Source organism: Tupaia chinensis, unplaced genomic scaffold (assembly GCF_000334495.1).
Source record: "Tupaia chinensis unplaced genomic scaffold, TupChi_1.0 Scaffold000628_1, whole genome shotgun sequence".
Taxonomy (NCBI): domain Eukaryota; kingdom Metazoa; phylum Chordata; class Mammalia; order Scandentia; family Tupaiidae; genus Tupaia; species Tupaia belangeri.
In genome coordinates this window covers 1862947-1884128 of record NW_006160148.1, presented here as the reverse complement: position 1 = coordinate 1884128, position 21182 = coordinate 1862947, and the positions used below count along the sequence as shown (strand labels likewise).

At 48.6% G+C, this 21182-nt stretch overlaps 1 protein-coding gene across 1 annotated transcript in view; it reads right to left on the bottom strand.

The window, feature by feature from the left end:
• The window catches only part of MAN1C1 (mannosidase alpha class 1C member 1), a 156835-nt gene extending 135659 nt beyond the window's left edge, over positions 1-21176 (bottom strand). The window contains 2 exon segments of the mRNA XM_014591978.2: positions 20683-21026; positions 21029-21176. Coding sequence (XP_014447464.2) covers positions 20683-21026; positions 21029-21080 — 396 coding nt within the window. The 5' untranslated portion in view covers positions 21081-21176.
• Positions 21177-21182: the final 6 nt, after the last annotated feature.

Genomic DNA, 21182 nt, shown 5'->3' with positions numbered 1-21182 from the left:
CTTTCCCTATCCCCGGTTCCCGTAACACTGCAGCCCCAGCTGACCCCTCTGCCTCGGTCTAGGCTTTCCAGCCTCCAGCCCCGCAGGTCACATGATGGCTCCTTCATTTGCGTCACCATCACCTCAACCTGTCCCAAACCCAGGCTTCCAACCCACTACAAGTGTCCACCTAGGGGCCGGCAGAGGGCACAGTGATTATGTCGCTGGACTTGTACATGACCTACTGCGGTCTGAGTCCCAGACCCACTGGCTTGAAATTTACATGCCAGGCGCACGTGTGTGCATCCCCAAGATCCGGGGAGGACAGTGGAGGAGAAGGGCTTGCCACATGGCCATCCCCCCGGGAGTGATTTCTCACTTTCCCTTTCACTGTCTCTTTCTCTCTCTCTTTCTGGCAAGTGTACATGCCTTAAGGCAAAAAACTCTTAAAAAAAAAAAAAAAGCATCCACCTAGATTTCACAAGCACCTCACTTTGATCAAGTCTAGCACTAAACTCATCCCTCCCAGGATTCTCACTGTGCCCGCTTTCTAATGTCACCATCTGCCCAGGTGGAAACCTCAGCTGTTTAACTTCACAGCCCATGTCCTCAGCTCCGACACCTCGCAGGTTCAGCACCCGCAGCTTCCGCTGCTCTGCAACCCGCCCACCGCCCGGTACTGTCCACACGTGCCTGGAACACCACCTGTCCCCAGGCCACCCTGAGATGACACCCAGCCCCTGCTCCCACCGTAGCTCGGCACCTCCACATCAGGACTGCGTGCCCGCTGCCACGGGCTAGCCGGTGCTCCAGCGTGGAGGGCAGACGCCCCTCCACATCCAGCCCTCCAGAGCACTCGGGTCACACGGTAGGTAAGAGCAAAGTTAGTTCCGGAAAAGGCTGAACGGGCATCAAACCGGTCGGGAGCGGGTAGTTAGTACTCCTCTCACTGCGTTCGGGTTCGACTGCATTATTTCATAACGTCTGGCTTGGACCTGTGTGACGACTGGATTTCCACCACGCGTCAGCTCTGCAGCCTCCAGAGCCACATGGAGGCAGTTTTAGGGCAATGATGGAGGGGCAGCAGCTCAAGGAAAAGTGAGGGGTTTAGGGAAGAGGAGGTCCAGCCCAGGAAGCCCCCAGTCCCTCCCCAACCTAAGCAGAGCATCACGTGGGAGGCCTGGCAGAGGCAGACCCGTGCAGAAATGCCCAGCATCTAATTAACCATTTGAGACTCCATCACACAAGGGAAGGGAAACCATCCCCCGTGGGGCCTTGACAAAGGAGTCGTCTCCAATCGATCTATCGCCACAGCATCTGGGTACCTCAGGAAGACGAAAATGAGACCAGGACGTAAATGAAAACCAATATACAAACAATCGTCTCGCCACACAGCCCTCCAGGAAGCCACAGCCACAGCCTCTGCCAAGCTCCAGCCTCGTCACGCTCCCTACAGCCAGCGGCCCGAGAAAGCAGTTCCCCATGAGGCTTAACAACAGGAGGACGTTTCTTCTCTGAAGCCTGACTCTCCGGTAACGTTCCTTGGCTACACGGCCAGCCCTTGAAGCTGGAATGAAATAAGTTGGGGGCAAAGAGGACAAGTTTTATATGCTGCATCAGCCACAGATTTTGCCAGAAATAGTTGGGACCGATTGAAGAAAGATCGCAAGTTGGCAAAGGCTGAGAATTCGCAGGTCTCTGTGCAGAAGCAGGGCTGTCCAGGGGAGCGTCACTAAGCTCTGGGGAGGGCGTCACACCGAGCCCTAGCACAGCCCCGCTTCCTGCAGCTTCCACCACAGGCGGCCTGGATAGATGGATCGGATCAATCCAGGTCAGCAATCTGCAGGGTGAGTCACATCCAGCACCTGGCAGGGCAGACACGACAGAAAACAGCAGCGCGCTGTCGCCGCGAGTCCTGACCCCTGGGCTGGGTTCGGCTCCTTGGCTCCTTCCATAATCTCCTTTTCTGAGCACCGGTCAGCTGCTCGGTTTTACAGATAACAACGGGCTCTGCGGCCCTCCGTGAGGCCGGCGGCAACGTGGAAAGGCTGCTCTGTGGACTGCAGATGGTAGAGGCCATGAAGTGGGAGGGCAGTGGCCTTTTGGAAAACGTGCTTCTGGACCAGCAAATGTTTTCATTTCACGTACTTGTGTCCCGCCCGCTTCCCCAACGCCACACCCCTCCAAAAAGAAAAAGAACAAAGATTCAGGTGGGACAGGCAAATATTTATGCAGCTAAGCAGGGCAGGGAACGGCCCGGGTCCAGGACCATACTGCACTGTAAATTCCTCACGCCAGAGCTTCGTCTTGGCTGTTCCCTCAGCGCACTGTGCTATGGAGACCCAATAACTAGGTGGCGTTTTCCATGCCGTTTTGCTCTTGTTTCTGTTTTCACCATAGGGCGCATGCTCTCACCGAGAGAAACGCAGAGAGAGAAGGTGAGAAGTCACCCCCCAAGGGCTTGGCCACACTGCAAGCCTCTCTCCTCCATTCTGCTCTTGGAACTTTTGGCACACATGCACACACGTGTGTGAGTTTCAAGCCACCGGGCCAGGCCTCAGCCAGGGTGGGCCATGTGAGAATCCAGCACCTTAACCACCACACCACCTGCTGGCACCCCGTTTATTATTATTATTATTATTGTTAGAGGGCAGTGTGCTTGTGCATGAAAGAGAAAGACAGAAAGTGTCTCCCTAATGGGGTGTGGTCATGCCCTAATCCCCTTTCTCCTTCTCTCCTTCCTATCAGAAACTGGGGAACACGGACGGGACCAGCAGGTGGCATGGTGGTTAAGGTGCTGGACGCTCCCACATGGTTGACCACGGTTCAAGTCCTGGACCTGGCAGCTTGCTTTCTCTCTCTCTCTCTGTCTCTCTCTGGTCAACTTCAAAAAAAAAAAAAAAAGAAATAACAACAATGAATAAAATTTAAAAAAAAAAAGAAAGAAAGAAACTGGGGAACACTCACACACGATGTGTGTTTAAGCCTCTGCGGCAGGACCTTGAGCTGCGGGTGGCCATGTAAGCTCCGGCTCCTACACACTGAGCTAACCACTGTGCCACAGGGCCAGCTCTGCATACCTTTCTCAGTTTTAATACATTTATGGCTTCTCTCAATCGTGTGGACAGCGTACACTCTTAATCTGGAAAAGCTCCGTTTTGAGTGTTTTTCCCTGCTTTTCTTACCCAACCCTGATATGTCTTGTCTTGTCTTTCTTTCTTTCTTTCTTTCTTTCTTTCTTTCTTTCTTTCTTCCTTCCTTCCTTCCTTCCTTCCTTCCTTCCTTTCTTCCTTCCTTCCTTTCTTTCATTGCCAGAGGGTGCATGCAGACACCAGAGAGAGACAGAGAGAAGGAAAGAGAGAGGAAGAAAGCATCACCCACAGTATGTGGTCAGACACAACTTTTCTCTTCCATTTCTCCACCCTGTCAGGATTTGGGGCATGCACACATATGTACCAGGCATGTTTTTTAAGCCATCAGGGCTGGGACTCGAACCGTGGTTGGCAATGTGGTATCCAGTATCCCTTAACCACTAGTCCTTTTTTAAAAAAATAATTATTTTTATGATAATTTATTATCATGTTTTTAGGGCACATGCACTCACCAAAGACAGAGAGGGAAAGTAAGAAAGTGAGCTGCCAGGTCCAGGATTTAAACTGCAGTCAGCCATGTGAGAGTCCAACACCTTACCCACCACACCACTTGCTGGCCCCCGGCACTAGTCTTAATAAGTAGAGAAAATCTGCAACCTCTCCCGAAAGTGGGTAAGAGGGAATGGCAGCCAGCAATGAGACAGAGCTGAGGCCAAGTCATTATCGCAGGTCAGCTCTAAAGCCTACTGTACACGGCTGGGACAGCGCCCAGGAAGTTTCCTAAACCCAGCGCTCTGGCTGCACCCCAGACCAATTAAGTCTGCACCTCTGATTTGATTGGAGGGACTCAGGCATCAATATTTGCTAAAATGCCCCCAGGGATTCCAGACTGAAATAAAGGTTAAAATTCTTGCTCCAAAGAGCCACAAGACCAATCCTTCTGAATACTGACCAAGACTGTAACATCCACCCCGAAGTGAAGGTCTTACTCTAAATGATAACCCACCCACCTTCAGATGTCCCAATAGAGAGAACGTCACCTTTCGGGTCAGGAGAGGACACGTATGTCAGTGTGTCACCATGTAAGCTGGCGGGACCTGGAGTGGCCACTCCCCTGCCCAGGACCATCACTCCCAGCTATAAAGCGGAATTCTAGTCCGAGGTCTTTGTGCTGCAGGCTGTTGGGCAGACCCACTTAACCCAGCGAGATGCTCCTCAGGTTCGTGAAGGCTGTCACGCAGGGAATTTTTAATTATTTTTAGAGAGATTTTTGCCATAGGGCATGTGTGCTCACCAGAGACAGAGAGAGACAGAGAGAGAGAAATCGCCCCCAGAGGGGATGGCCACGCTGCAATCCCTTCTCCTCTATTCTTTTCTTGAGATTTCTGGGCACGCATGCACACACGCTAGGGTGAGCTTTAAGCCGCCAGGTCCAGGATTCGAACTGCGGTGTACTACGTGGGAGTTTAGCGCCATCCCGCCATCCACTGGTCCCAACGCAGGACATTTTTTTACCTGACTGGGCCAGCAGCAGGCAGGTTCCAGCCCAGCCCAGCCCCCACTTCCCTTTGAAGCAGATTCCCAGGGGTTTCTTACACGTAAGATGACAGATGGTACAGAGAGTCAGAAAGCCCATTCTAACATGCATTCTGCCCAGACTTCAACTTCCAGAGCTGTCAAACTGGGATCCTGCTCCTGAACCGGCGCCAAGTTTAAGAGCACTTTTCCCAGAGCACAGAGAATCTTATTATGCTCTATCTAATCCACTGCCTAATCACAGGAAATGGCTCATGTTTTCTCCCTCAGCTCCAGCTGGGCCGACGCCAGTCTGGTACCACTCTTAGCTACTCAAGGACCAGTAATGACAGCAGATCGTAGGCAGGCTCTTACACAATGCCACCTCTGAGCCATCAGGGCGGCTCCCCCTCACCTACTGAGGCACCCACGTCGGCCGGACCTGAAGCTGCTAGCAAAGTCTCTAGACTGGGCTGCTATTTTTTTTTTTTTTTTTTCCAAAATATGAGCTTTTTCCATAAGGGTTTCCTTATCATCTGAAACAGGAAAATGCATTGTACTTTCTAGACTATTCTCTAAAAGGTCCGGGTCTGAAAGGAAGGCCCAGAAGACTTCTTTTCCCGCCGATTCTCTTCACTGAAAACCAAGACTACTCCAGAGCCGTCGAGGTACACGGCAGACATAGAGAACGGCTCTGGGAGAGCCGCGAGGAGGCACGCGTTTTCCTAGAAAGCGAGCATGTATTTGGTAAAGTTGAGGTTTAACAACTCTGCGAAGCTCATTCCAGGAGTGAGGATGGGAACAGGGACCTTAACGGAGAGACTTACAGCTTTCATTCAACGCTCTGACCACCCCGACGAGGCCAGTGTAATTAAAGGCCACTTCTTGCAGTGAGCCCCGACATTTACTTCATTCGGAACTGCCTAGGATGAGGGGAGGCAGAGACCAGCTCTCACAGAATGCACTGAAATTTTCTCCAGCCATGACCAGTAAATCAGCCCGTAGACTTATGTGAACATTTTTTTTTTAATGGCTTTAACAATTTTTTTTAAACCATTAAAAATAAAGTTCTAAAAAGTAGCAAAGAGGCCAGGGAAAACATGTGACAGGATGTGAAGCCCTAAGGAACAAGTTACACTAATGGAGGCTCCTGGAACATTCATGGATACCAACATCAAAAAGCAAATAAGCAAAAAGTGTATAAAGAATTTCAGAGGACGTCAGCCGCAGGTAGAAGAGAACTGCTGTCTCTATTCAGGTCACAGTTTCAACACAAAATCGTGTTTCAGCCCTCCGGTGCCAACTGCATGAAAGTGTGGGACGGCCTATACACTGAAGGGCATGCGTGCGAGGCAGGGGCCTGGAGAGCTCTCAAGTGCTTGTCTGCACTACATGTACTGCCGTCAACGGCTTCCCGGCGGGCAGAGATACAAACAGGAAGAGGAGAGAAGAAAGCAGCCGGAGGCAGGCGCCCTGACGGCTACACGGAGTGACAGCTGACAGCCTCACAAAGAGGGAAGAGGGGCCAGATGGTGGCACTAGCAGAGAGGGGACCGAAATGCGCCCTCGTGGGTAAGTCCTCCGTTTCCGTCCCAGGACCTTCCCGTACACACCGGGCACGGGTCCGTGAGCCAGGCTGGCTGAGGCAGGGGGACTTGGCAGGGGTCTCTCGGAGAGACAAAGGAATCTGTTTAAGGCTGATGAATCTAGAACCTTAAGGAGGCAGCAAATACAACGTCTGCATAAGTTTTTAAATGGCTAGATGGGGTTGGACAATGGCACGGTAAAACATGAAGTTCTGCAAGGCAGACCCAAGTGGGAAGGCTGCTGGTTCGCATCAGGAGACCGTCCACAGAGCACGGGGGTGTGTGCTCATGGGTCAGCGGGCTGATGCCAGGCGCAGAGCCGGGGCCCAGGCCCTCTCGGGAGTGCGACAGCTCTGTCCCTCCCTCTCTTGCTCACTCCCTGTCTCTCTCACTCATGGAATAAATTAACTTTTTATAAAAATGACTAGACACTTTAAGATGTAAGAAGATGTGATCCACAGCCAGAAGGTAGAATAGTCCATTAAGACAGACCGAATGATGACGAAGATGTTAGAAACAGCAAACAAAAACGTTTTTTTGTGCTTTAAGACTTAAAGAAAAATATGGAAACAATGAGCAAGCAGATGGAAAACCTGAGAAACAAGTCATAAACAAGGGCCAAAGAAAAATTAGAAAAGTGAAAATGATCTGAAATAAGACAAATTCACTGCAGGCTAGCCAGTGGTGTGGTAGTTAAGAAGGCTGGGTCCCCACACTGCCAACTGTGAGTTCCAGTCCCGGACCTGGCAGCTGAGAACACACACCAGGCCCATGTGCATGCATGCCCAAAATCTCGAGAGGGGGATGGAGGAAAAGGGATTGTGGTGCGGCCATTCCCCTGGGGCTGCTTTCTTACTTTCCCTCTCTCCCTCCCTCTATCGCTCTCTGGCGAATGCACGGGACCTGTAGTACATTTTAAAAACAAAGCAAAAATAAAAAACGAACAAATTCACTGGGTGGGGTTAACGACCAATTATACACTACAGAAGAACAGCTCGGTGAACTTGAAAATAGGTTGATATAAATTATCCACACTAATGTACAAAGAGCAAAAGACTGAAAAGAAAATGAGCACTCAACAACTTCTAGGATGGTATCAAGCAATCTAACCGGTATGTAACTGTTCTAAAAGAAAAAGAGAGAAACTAGGCAAGAAAAAAAAAGGAAAAAATGCAGACCATGAGGCCAGCACGTGGCGTGGTGGTGAAGGGTGCTGGACTCCCACATGGCCGACTGCGTTTGAGTCCTGAACCTGGCGGCTTGTTTTCTCGCTTTCCCTCTCCCTCTCTCTCTGCCTTTCTCTGCTCAAATTAAAATAAGTAAGTGAAATAAATTAACTCTTTAAAAAAGAAAAAAACACAGGTCAAACTTCCAAACTGATGAAAAAAAATCAACCTCACAGACAAAACAATCATCAACAAACCCCAAGAAGGATAAATGAAGATAACGCGCCTAAGCAAAGCATAGTCAAAATACTGAAAACCAGTGATAAACAGAAAACCCTTTTCTCTCTTTTTTTTAAAGAATTATTTACTTAATTTTATTTAATTCATTTATTTTAATTTGACCAGAGAGAGAGAGAAAGTGAGAAAGCAAGCCACCAGGTCTGGGACTCAAACCATTGTCTGCCATGTGGGTGTGTCCAGCGCCTTAACCATCATGCCACCTGCTGGTCCCCAAAATCTTTCTCTCTTACGTGCATTTATTTCTTCCGAGAGGTGGGAAGAAAGACAAGCAACCTCAGCAGGGTCTCATGCCACGGCCGCAGCCCCAGCCTTCCCAGCCAGCCAGGATCACGGGCACACACGTTCAGGTTGGTCATACGGGGAACCACACCTGCAGCCTCCCACACGGGCCAGCGTCACTTCAGCAGCAGATTACTGCTGGACCACCGCATGGCCTGACAAACAGAAAATCTGCGTATCTCCAAAAGGGAGGCAGGAGAGGCAAGACGAGCCGGGAACAACCTCTACCTTCTCATCAGAAACAATACAACACACTAGAACAACATCTTTGGTATAAAGGAAGACAAGCCTACTAAAATTCCATATCCAGCAAAAATGTCTTTTTAAAATGGAAGCAAGACAGAGACAATTTCAGATAAACAAAAGCTGCAAAATTTGTCGCAAGCACGTTTATATCACGAAAAATGTTAGGAGAAGTTTTTCAGGCTGAAGGGGAACAGTATGAGACATAAACTCAGATGTACAAAAAGAATCAAATAAACAGCAAGTATGTGGAAAGATAAAAAGATTCTAATTTGCTACTTATTTAAGGCAACTGACTAAAGAAAAAACAGTACCTATGTGTTAAGGGGCTTGTGACACATGTAGGAATAAAACATGAAAACGATGAAGCGTGAGAGGGGTTCATTATTACAAGGCCTTACATGACACAGGAAGCGGGACATGGTTTCAAGGAGATCGCGACACAAGACTGGAGACAGGCAAACAGAAGGGCTTGAGGCATTACATCGTACAGGAGGTACTATTTCAAGGTAGACTGTGATAGGAATGAAAATTCTAACCATTAAAACAATCACTTAGGGGACCAGCAGTTGGCGTAATGGCTATACCGCTGGACTCCCATGTAGTCGACCGCGGTTGAAGCCCCAGACACGGTGGCTTAAACTCACACTGGGCGCGTGTGCGTGCGTGCCCAAGATTCCGAGAGGAGAATGGAGGAGAAGGGATTGTGGTGTGGCCATCCCCCCTGGGGGGTGATTTCTTGCTTTCTATCTGTGTCTGTCTTTCGGGTGAACGCACACACACCCTATAGCAAAAACCTCTTTAAAAAAAAATCACTTAGGGCCAGTGGGTGGTATGGGGGTTAAGATGGCTAGATTCCTACATGGCTGACCACAGTTTGAGTCCGATAACTGGTAGTTTGAAAATCATGCTAGGTGCACATGCGTGTGTGCCCAAAAAGAGAATGGAGGAGGGATTATGGCATGACCATGCCCCCAAGGGAGCAATTTCTCACCTTTCTTCTCTCTGTCTCTCCTCTCTGGCGGGTATACATGTCCTATGGCAAAAAACCCCACATTTCAAATGTGTCTGTGCAAGTGTGTACACATGTGTATAACAGATGAGACAAAACAGAATCTGACATTTTTGATTATTCCAAAAGAAGGTATGAAAGTAAACAAAAAGAAACAAGGCTATATGGAACTAATTTAAAAAGGCACATGACACCTTTGAACCCAGCTACAAGAACATTACATTAAATGTAAACAGAATAAAGACAAGTCAAAAAGCATTGAAAGACTGGAGTTTAAAAAGCAAGACCCAAACATGTGCTCTTTACAAGAGGTACATTTTAAATATGAAGATGCAAATAGGTTAAAAGTATAAAAGGGTGGGGACCAGCAGTTAGTGCAATGGCTATGTCACCGGACTCCCATGTAGCCGAACATGGTTCGAGTCCCAGACCCAGTGGCTTAAACTCACACCGGGCGCGTGTGCGTGTGTGCCCAAGATCCCGAGAGGAGAATGGAGAAGGGATTGCAGCATGACCATCCCCCCGGGGGGTGATTTCTTGCTTTCTGTCTCTCTATATATATATATATATATATATAAAAGGATGAAAAAATGTTTACCATAGAAGCACTAATCATATGAAAGCTGAAGAGGCTTCATAATCAGGTAAAAGACATTTCAAACAATGATTATTATTAGAAATGAAGAATTATATTTATAATGTTTAAAAGATCAATTTATCAAATACATACAATAATATTAAATGTGTATAGGCCGAGTGAAAGAAATATAAATGATATGAAATAAAAGCTGACATAATGAAAATGACTAATGGAACAAACCCATAATTATAGTTAGAAAGCAACACTCTTGTCCCAATCAAGGATTAAACAAGCAAACAAAACAAACAAACAAAAATAAAAACAGTAAAACTAGAGTAGTAAGCAATGCTATCAATCTGTCCTAAGTGGCATTTACAGAACACGACATCCAGCAACCACATAATAACACGTGTCATAAACGCACACGGAATATTTGTCAATGTAAGTCATCTACTGAGTCATAAAACAGTTGTCATGTTTCAAAGGCCTAAAAATCAGAGTATGTTTTCTGAACACAAACAAACTTAGAAATCAATAATGAAAAAAATCTCTGAAAATAAAATCCAAAATCACTTATATAAGCATCTATCTTAAAGAAGGTAGAGAAGAGAGGGAATTAAGCCCAAAATAAGCAGAATGAGGAAAATAAAGAGTGAAAAAGAATCAATGAAACTCAATGTATACTTTAAAAAAAGACTGAAAGTTGATACTTAGAAATAAATCAATAAATGGATAAACTACTAGCTAAACTATTTTTAAGGAGGAAATGGAGAAAACAAGGGCCAGCATCAGCAATGAAAAAAAGAACATTACTATGAATCCCATAAATATTAAAAGAAAAATGAAAATCTTAGGAACAATTTTATTCCATTATAAATTCTTTAACTTGGGTAAAACAGACAGCTTCCTTTGAAGGACAAATTGACAAAATTGACACAAGAAAAACTGAGGGCCTGGCAGTCATTAAAAAACAAACGACAACAAAACAATAAAAGAACCAAAAACACATACAATGCTCTGTAAGGTTACCCACGTGGGGAGGTTCTGGATCTGCATCTGGAGGCCTCCCTGAGCGCATCTGGTATGTATATATGCCCGTGATCCAGGGCTGGCTGGAGGGCAGATGAGGCATCAAGAACCTACTGGGCATGCTCACTCTCGCTCTCTCTCTCTCAGACATAAATAAATAGGTAAACTTTTAAAACATTCTGGGGCCAGCAGAGGCATGTATGTTAAGGCACTAGATCCCACATGGCTGAGTCAGTAGTTGAAGTCCCAAACCCGGAAGTTTGAAAAATCATGTCTGATACAGGTGTGTGTATGCCCAAAATCCTGAGAGCAAACAGGAGAAGAGATTGTGGTGTGGCCATACCCTCTGGGGGGTGATTGCTCACTATTCCTCTCTATCACTCTCTCTAGTGAATGCACATGCCCTATAGCACAAACTAAAAACAATTTAAAATTTTTAAAAATTCTGAATAGACTTGTATCTATTATACAATTAATTCTTTTTTCCATTTTAAACAAGAAGTTTATTTAGGGACCAGCAGGTGGCATGGTGGTTAAGGTGCTGGACACTCCCACATGGCTGACCACGGTTCAAGTCCCAAACCTGGCAGCTTCCTTTCTCACGCTTTCTCTCTCTGGTCAAATTAAAATAAATGAATGAATAAACAAAATCAAATAAATAATTATATAAAAAAGAAGTTTATTTAAACAACAAGATGCTTGACTTGAAAGGAAAACTATCTAGGATTCCTATTTTTCCTTTAAGAGTAATTTACCCCTACTTAAAGACAAATTGCCCTACGTGTAACAGCTATGAACAAAAAAGTTATAAAATTGTCCTTGGTTTTACAATGATAAATGAAAAACATTAAAATTCTCCAATCAAACAAGGTATGCAAGGATTTTTATGTTGTTGGGTTTTTTTCTTTTTCTTTTTTTTAAAACAGTGAGAGCAAAACAACTTCCTGGAATAATGAGCATGCCACTGATGGAGAAGGGGTATTTTCACAGAGCCAGTATTTGTCCCCATCCCCTCCCCATTTGATGTCAATCAAAACATACCATTGGCCATTTAGTTAAAAAAAAAAAATGCAATATGCTTGTGCACATACACCAGTGACTTTATCCCATTTCTGATAAAAACTCCAATGGCAAGCAGGTTAAAGTGGCTGGATCGCACATGGCCAAGTGCACAGTTCACATCCCAGACATGGCAACTTGAAAACCACGCTGGACACATGTGCATGCTTCCAAAAGCCCAAGAGGAGAGTGGAGGACAACCAATTGCACTGTGGCCATCCTTGTGGGGGTGGGGGTGCTCTCTCACATTCTCTACCCTCCCCTCCCCAAGTTCATATGCCCTATAGCAAAACAAAACCAGACCTCTCAGTACATTAGAAACAAATTTTAACTTAATACTTACCCAGTACCATACTTAATAATGAAAGACTGAATGTTTTTCTGGAGTTCTAGAACAAGGTAAACAATGTCAGTTCTCACCACTTCTATGTAACCCTGAACTGGAAGCCCTAGCCAGTGTAATAATGCAAGAAGAAAAAAAAAAGGCCTATGAACTAGAAAGGAAGAAGTAAAATTATCCTGACTCACAGATGACATGGCTGTATACATACATAACAGATCCTAAGAAATCTACCAAAAAAAAAAAAAATCTAAGAAGTTAATTTAATAAGGTTACATGACACAAAGTCAATGTACATAAAGAAAAATCTACTGTACTTCTATGTACTAGCAACAAACAATTATAAGATAAAAATGTAAACAATACCACTTACAACAACATTATAATATGTAAGATAGAGGTATAATTAGTGAAAGATGTTCAAGCCATCCACATCAGACACAATAAAACACCATTGAAAGAATTTTTTAAAAATCTAAATGAATGGAACCAGCAGTTAGCGTAATGGCTATGTCGCTGAACTCCCACGTAGCCGACCACGGTTCGAGTCCCAGACCCGGTGGCTTAAAACCCATGCTAGGCGCGTGTGCATGTGTGCCAAAGATCCCAAGAGGAGAACGGAAGAGAAGGGATTGCGGTATGGCCAACCCCCCTGGGGGGTGATTTCTCGCTTTCTGTCTCTGTCTCTGTCTGTCTGGAGAGCACAAGTGCCCTATAGCAAAAACCTCTCAAAAAAAAAAAAATCTAAATGAATGAAGAGAGAGTCATGGATTGAAAGACCCAATATTTTAAGATAACAATTCTTTCCAATTTGATTTATAGATTCAAGGCAAATGCAATCGAAATCTTCACAAGATTTTTAATGGAAACCAACAAGCTTGTTCTCTATTGTATAAAGAAATGAAAAGAACATTTAATGGCCAAAGGCATTCTGAAAACGAAGTTCAACATAGATAAATCAAACTACCTGTTTTCAAGATTTCCTATAAAGCTACATCATCAAGATAGTATGGACTGAAATAAAGATAAATTGATAGAAGAGTCCAGAAACAGAAACACACACATATATATAGTCTATCGGTTTGACTAAGACATCAAAGCAATCCAATGGGGAAAGTTTTTCAACAAATTAATGCAAGACAGTAAGTCATCTAAATGGAAAATATTGTACCCAAAGCCCTACCTCACACCATATACAAAAATTAATTTGAAGTAAATAAAACCTAAATATAAAAATGAAAATGGTCAAGCTGCTGGAATTTAAAGGAGAATATCCTCTTGATCTTGGAATAAGCAAAGTTTTGTTTTGTTTTTGTTTTTAAAGTAGGCATAGAAAGCACTAACCATAAAAACATTGACACATTGGACTTCATAAATATTTAAAACTTTTCGGGGCCAGCAGGTGGCATGGTAGTTAAAGTGCTAGATTACCACATGGCTGACTGAAATTCGAGTCCCAGACCAGATGGATGAAAATATGCCGGGTATGTATGCATATGAACCCCAAATTCTAGGAGTAGAATGAAGAAGGGATTGCGTTGTGACCATTCTCCACCCCGAGGGGGGGATTTCTCACCTTTCCTCTCCCAGTCTCTCTCCAGTGAGTGCACATGCCCTTTGGCAAAAACCTAAAAAAAATTCTTAACTGTTTTTTACATAATGCCATTAAGAAAATTAAAACACCAAATATAGGCTGGGAACAAATATTTATAATGCATATATCTGACAATGGACTTGTATTCAGAATATATAAAGAATTCCTGGGATTCAATAAAATGATTAACAGCCTGATTTTTAAATTAAAAAAGGGGAAAAGGTTTGAATAGTCACGTATAACAGAGGTCTAGAAATGGCAAACACATGAAAAGACATTCAATATCAGTAATTAAAAGGGAAACGAATATTAAAATCCCAGTAAGAGATCACCACACACTGTATAAGATGTTAAACCCAAATAAGCTGACAATAACAAGTGTCGACAAGGCTTTAGAACTCTCGCTCGCTGTTGGTGGGAGTACTTGGATGAAATGTTCTTAACTTCTTACAAATTCAAACATCTACCTACTCTATGAGCTTGCAAATCTATTCCTAGTTACACACAAAAAACGAAAATGTATGTCCACACCGGCTTATATATAAAAGTGTCTTAGAAGCTTTATTCATAATAGCCAAACTCGGAAAACAACCCTGAAGTCCAATAGCAAGGTAAACAGGGGTAAACAAATTATGGTCCGGTCACACAATGTAATAATCTCAACAATAAAAAGGAAGGGAGAATTTCAAACGCATCCTCAGGGACAGAAGCCTTACTATTCCATTTATCTGAAGCTCTAGAACAGACAAAACTAATCCCTGCTGATAGGAGTCAAGACAGCCATGCGGGCTGGAGGCTGGATACAGGAGGACTGGCTGCGACAAGCAGAGGAACTTCTGAGGGTGGCGAAAGATACCTCCGCTCAGTAGGGGTATGTTTACATGGCTTTTGGCGTGTGTGAAGATTCAGAGAACGGCATATTTAAGATCTGTGCATTTCACTGTATGTGAATTCTGCTTAAACAAACGGTACCTAATCACAACAATCACAACATTGTTGGCGCAATGGAGATAAACAGTCGGCAACACAAGTCGGCGGCCCCCGGAGCACACGGCTGCGCTGCACAGAAACGGTGATGACCGCCAAGTCTACAACAATAAGCCGTGGTCAATATGGTATTAAAGAAGATGGCAGAGGTGGCAGGAGGAAAACGGGTTTCCACCCATTCGACCTCTGAAAATGGTCACTAGGTACTCAAACTGCTGGCCTCGAAGCTTCCCCTGCAGGGCAGCTGCCTCCCAGAGGTGCCAGATAAAAGCACGGTTCTTGTTCATCTCTCCGGGAGGACACTGATCAATAGCCAACATTTCCTCTGTGAAAGTCACCGAAGGCCCTGCACTGGACAGACAACTGCCCTGGCCATAGCCTTCAATTAAAGAAGGTTCAGAGGCAAGACACCCGAGACCTCCTCGTGGGCAGAAGCTCTTCTGCCTGCCTGTGTGGGAGCTCATAACCCAAAACTTAGAAACCACCTTCTCTGGGGGAAAACACCCACAAGCTGGCCACGCACCAAGGCCCAGAGCCGTGCTGTCTGCGACTTCCGTTTCTCTGCAGGTGTAGACACCAAAGCGGGTCCGACTTACAGCCATCTGGGCCCCACAACGCTGCACTGTCTGAGCTGCGGACCGGCCTCAGACTGGAGAGGGACAGAGCGGGACTCAGGTCCCGAGTCCTCGGAATGCTCTGAGGAGCCTCCAGTTTTATTTCTCCCACCATCTATCATGAAAACACAGAGCTAAGAAAACCTGTTGTTTCTTTTCCCCAAATTACAGAAACATTTGTGCCTAAAGGCCTTGGCCCAGGGGTAGCGGGAAACTAAGAACCAGGGCTCATTTAAACGAGCCTGCTCTTTCTGAACTGCAGGGGCGCAGAGCTGAGAGAATCATCCTTGGTTCGGGATGCTCATCTGTGCTCCATGCCTGGCCCCTATTTCCACATAATGTACTGAATTCCCACGGATTCACCTGAGGCAGTATTCGCCTGAATCCTACATCCATCAGTTCCTTGCTGAGGTTTCCCCAGTTTGGCCAGTGAAGGCAAAGCAGGGAGCATTTCCTGAGGCTCCCGACGCCTCCTCTACCAGAGACTCCTCTGCACCTCAGGATGCACAGAGAGTGCCTTCCCACCCACGGCCAGTGCCCACCAGGCTGGGTGCCCACCTGGATTACAAAGCAGCCTCCCTGCACGAGGCTCTGCAATCTGCGAGCCTGATTTACTTTTTGCAATAAGAGAAAAGATGTAAGTCCCTTTGAGCAAAGCATGCCTGATATATATCACAATATTTATTTTTGGTGGTGTAATGGATCAGTCTTCCGGGAAAGCTCGAGAAAAGGCATTTCTTGAACTGAGATGTAAATCAGTCACTCTGAAAACAAACCACAGGGGAATCTATTTTCTTACCCCCCTGCGAACGGTGCTGTGAGAGAGGCAGGTGGCTTTCTTCAAAGTCAACGCTCTGTTTGTTTCTGGCCCTATCACTAAAGACAGTTAAGAATGTGAGGTCTGAGAAGCAACTGCTCCTGGATATCGGGTTCTCTAAAATGATGGTGCGATGCTAAGTGAAAGCTCAGAGCCAGCCACCCCGGGGGTGTTAAGTCAGGCCCTTGCGAGGTGGGGACGAGCTCTGAGCTCCACGCGAACTACAGCACTCGGCTCTAAGGAAGGGGGACGTACCAGCTGGGCTCAGGACAGCAGGGTCCCCCAAGAGGACCGCCAGTGATCACAGGCTAGTGTCCGTCATGTTAAGGTACTGCAGAACAGGACAGGAGGGAGAGAGGAGGCTCAAGGACAGGGAGGGGAGAGACCTTCGGCGGCTTTGCAACTCAGAGCTCTTCAGGAAAGCTATTTAGATCTGAGCTGCCCCTAATATTAATTATCCCGAACTTCTCCTGGGCTCAGATTCACATGCTAGGAAGAACACAGTCTTTTAATTTTCCTACCTGTCCCTGGCACTGTGACGATAAATCAGACAGACAGAGAAACCGCACACGACTAACGAACCAGCCGTTAATGGGGAGCAAAGATCATTTACCAAGATGACTTCTGCAGTCACCACCACATATCACAACCAGTGACAGTCTGGAGCTTAACACAGCAGGCACGGAGGGCAGGGGCTGGGCACTCCCGGCACTGCAGCCAGCCTCCAGACGCCCGCTTCCAGGCAGGGAAAGATTTTACTCACCGGTGCCACCTCCCCACTCCCTTCAAGTCAGGCTTGTGCTCAGAAAATTTCTGCCATTTCAAAGAGGCTTCTTGGGCTACTCAACACCTAAGCCCCCAAGCCTGGCTGAAGCTATCGCTCTGAGTCTCCTTAGAATTCCAAGCACCCCCAGAGAGAAGCCCCAGCCTCTGCCACCAGCAACTTTGACTGTTAGTTTATAGATTTTTAATGTAGCCATTCAGTCAATTATCTGAGCGCCAACTAAATGTCAGACCCGATTGTAGATGCTTAGGCAGATCCATAAGCAAAACAGTCCACAGACGAGGGTGGGAAGAGAGGAGTCCCCTAATGCCAGCCTCTTTGTTTTACTGCCACGTCTGAGGCGGGGGGCTTCTCCCCCAGGTCAGAGTTGGTAGGGTGGCTCGTCCCTGAACCCAGGCCAGCAAAGCTGCTGCACACAGTAGTGTGTAAGGGACAGCACTGGGCCGAGGGCATGGGGGTGCTGAAATCCACCCTAGGTCCCCTCGGCCGCCCTGAGCTCTGGAGAGGATCCGCATGTACGCAGAGGAAGGGCCCAGCCTACACTGTGCCTGGCAGTACCACACACAGGTCCCAACCCCAGCGCCCCGTCCCATGCTCGGACTCCCCATTCCCTTCGCCACAAGGCCCCCTTCCCTGGAAGACACGACCGAGGCTCCCAGGTCGGCAGCAGACCGGCATGAGCTGGGCCAAGGGCAGGCTGGATTCCTTCCCGGGGATGGAACCCTGGCGAGCTGTACCTTCCCAACTCCGTCATGGACGAGGAGAATGTTTGCACCTAGCCCGTGAGGAGCCCACCGATGGGCTAGGGTCGTTTCCCATTTCATCCTCAAACCTGAAAGCGCAGGCTGGGAACGAGCCTTCACCCCTTCCAGGGCGTTCCTCTCGCGTTCCCACACTGAGGACCTGCCGCCAGAGTTCAACACGGGCCACAGGGATAACCCGCGTCACCATATGCAAGCACCTGCCCTGGGCTCGCTGCTGAGGATACCACAGCGAACATGGCCGCATCAACGCCTCCACTGCGTCCACACCCCTGTCCCTGGCTTCACGGCACTAGGAGATCTTGAAAACTGCTGGGAGAGCCCAGTACCGGAAGTCCGCTTAGGGACCAGGGCTGGGAGCCAGAGTTTCAGGACCAGCCTCCTCTCCTCTCCCTCACCCCACTCCACAGGGAGGTCCAGGAAGGCAAGGGACAGGCTTGCGACAACTCTGCATCTCTGTCTCCCCTCTCCAGCACAATGCTGTGCCCAAGGTTCCCAAACTGGGAGGTGACAAAAGTAGCTGGCTCTAGTGACAAAGCGTTTCCTGATGTGCACACGCCCGGGGCCCGCCTTACCGGCACAGGCCTCCTGGCCGCGTCCATCTCTCACCTGGAATGTTCATAAACAGACCTGGTTGTCCAGACCCCGATGTCCAGCTCTCGCTCACTCTCGTTCATCATCCTCTCTGGCTCTCCCTTGGTATTTACTTTTACTATAAAAACCTCATCTTCTAAGAACAGGGCTCTTTTTATCTGATGCTAGCTCCCCCTGTGCTCCTTGGGTCTAATCAATCCGTGTCTGGAAATAAACCACCCGGAGTGGAAAGCATCAGTCCCTTTTGTGAAGGCAGGCGTCTTTCCAAAACGACCTACCCCAGGGCAGGGCGCAGACGGAAGCTGAAACGAGAAGGAAACAGACACCCCCGCCCAGCGAGCACCCACATTCCTCATCAGGCAGGACGGCGGGCTGGCACCTCCATGTGAGCAACTACGCCCCAAGCTCCAGAGGCCTCACAGTTTGCAGGTTGCGCTGGGGAGGCCAAACTCAAGAAGTGAGCATATAAAGCAGCCCTTCCATTCTAAAGAGCGGAGAGTCTTCCAAGATGGAAAGCGGAGTGCTGACTCCCACTGCCGGTGTAGGCGGTGTAGGCGAACGTGCCTCCAGCTACAACGGGGGTGCAAGGCAAGGTGAGCTAGAAAGAGCCAGACATCTGGCAGCCACAGACCCCCTCCCACCACGGTATTTCACACCCACCTGCCAGGCTCAGCGTCCTCACGCCTCATACCAGCCCCCGCAACCCCGCGAAGGCGGCTGTCTGCAGAGGACCAGGGCCCCCACTGTCCAGCCCCCTCTCCTGCCAGGACTCCCAACCCCAGGCTTCCAGAAATGGGCCACGCGTGCAGAAGCAAATGCAGAAAGTGTCTCTTTCAAGGAGGACAGTAGTTAATCCCTAATCTTTTGGGGGACCCTTTTGAAAATCCGATGGAAGCTCTGGACGAACTGCTTGCATGCGGGGTTTTACATCATTTCAGTGGGTGAGCTACGGGCCTCCTGAGAAGCGCAGAGAGCGCTAACCTGCTCAGAGGCAGAGGCAAAGGCAGCGCCGAGAACGGGAACTGTGGGTGGCTCACGTGAGTACCCCACGCCACGGTTCCGCCTCTGAAAGGGAGAAAATGATGCCCCTCCTTAGCTACCCCAAGTTCCGGCCTGAACCTTCGAGAGTTTAACAAGACCCTGGAAGCCGTGCCACGCACACCCTGCACTCAGCAGTGCCTCGGCTTCTTATGGACTTCACGGAATATCCTGTGGTTGCTTGTTAAGACAAAGCTTCCAACAGGGCTTAGCAGACAAGGCTGAGCAGCAGCCGAGATAAAAGTGGGGGCGAGGCGGCATCAGGAAGGCTAGCCCAGATAAGGAGCAGACCGCCCGGGCTCTCCACTGGCTCTGAGCAGGTCTCAGGGCAGGTCCTGACCCTGTGGCCTGCCCTCCCCGGAAATCCAGACAGACCTGCTGACGCCTGTGCGGCAGACCCAGCAGTGCAGACAGGGCAGCCCTCCGGGGTCTTCTGGATCGGTTCAGAGGGGAGAGCATCCTCTTTTCTAGGAAGGAGACCCTGGACCACTGCTTGCCCACAGCCCCCTCGTGGCCTGGGGGTGTCACTGCAGCCCCCTCTGCATTTCCGGGTCCAAATCTCAGGCAAGCAGCCTTAACAGTGGGTCAGGCAGAATATTTAGGCACCAGTGGTGACTTGGCAACTGTCTTCAAACCAGGACAAGGCTACATCTGCTTCTGATTTCTTAACGTAAGACTCAGAGCAATCCCCCCAAACCCTCGGGGACACAATCCCCACAGGGAACCAGTCCAAGACCTGCCTCATTAAGCCAATAACCTCGGAGCTTCTGTAACACTACCACCGCCGCCCCACCGACCTCCTTCCTGCATCACATGCAATTATGTACAAATTGTTCCAAGGCTCAATAGAAACAGCGAGAACACCAACCTTCTCCGCCTGCAGGTCACAGACTAGGTTACAAAATACCTGCCCAACACCAAACACTCCAGGGTCCTGGGTTTCCAGACAGCAGCTCCTATAGGGGGCTGGCCACGTCAGGACTGAAGGACCAGAAGAACGTGGCCCCGAGCCCTGTCTACAAACAACCAGGCACACGAAGCCGAAGCCGCCTGAACTCTCTGGCCAGTCCACAAAGGGAAGGAGTGACCACGGACCTGAGTCTGGGGCCCAGGGGCTCCTGCCTTCTGTCAGGAGTGGGCATGACCAACCCGGCGGCGGCAGAAAGCACAGCAGAGAAGGTGGAAGTTTGGTACCAGAGTGCAGAGGGTGTCTGAGGGCCTAGGGTGGCCCAGGGACAGAGGACCAGTGGCAGGAAGTGTCTGGGAACAGGAGAGGGTCCTTTCTCAGGGTGGGGAGGAGGGACAGTCTTTACCTCCTTGATTTTCTCCCTCTGGGCTCGCACTTGGCTCTGGGGCTCCTTAGTCTCATCGGCCCTCGTCCCCAGGACCGGATGGCGGAGGCGACTCCGGAACGCGTTGAAGTCAAAGTTGAACGGGACGCTCTGGTCCCGGGAGCTCCGGGCCACGGTGGCCTCTTCCCGGGGCCCCTGGGGGCGGATGCGTCGCGGCCATCCCTTCTTGCGGCGGGGACTGGCCCGGCTGTTGGGGTCGTCCTCGCCCGGGGCCGGTGCGGCGGGGGCCGGGTTAGGAGGCGGCTTCTGCTCGCGAGCCGCAGGGGGGGCGGGGACTTCAGCCCTCACCTCCCGGCCCGCGCCGGCCGCAGCCCCCACGGGGAGGCCGGGACGAAGCCGGGCACTTTCCTCATGAGCATCGTGGTCCCGCGCGGGGTCGGGGGCTGTCAGCTGCGTCCAGAGCCCGGGCACGTGTCCGCGGGGGGCTCGGCGCCGGGAGGGCGTCCAGGGGCGCCGCCCGG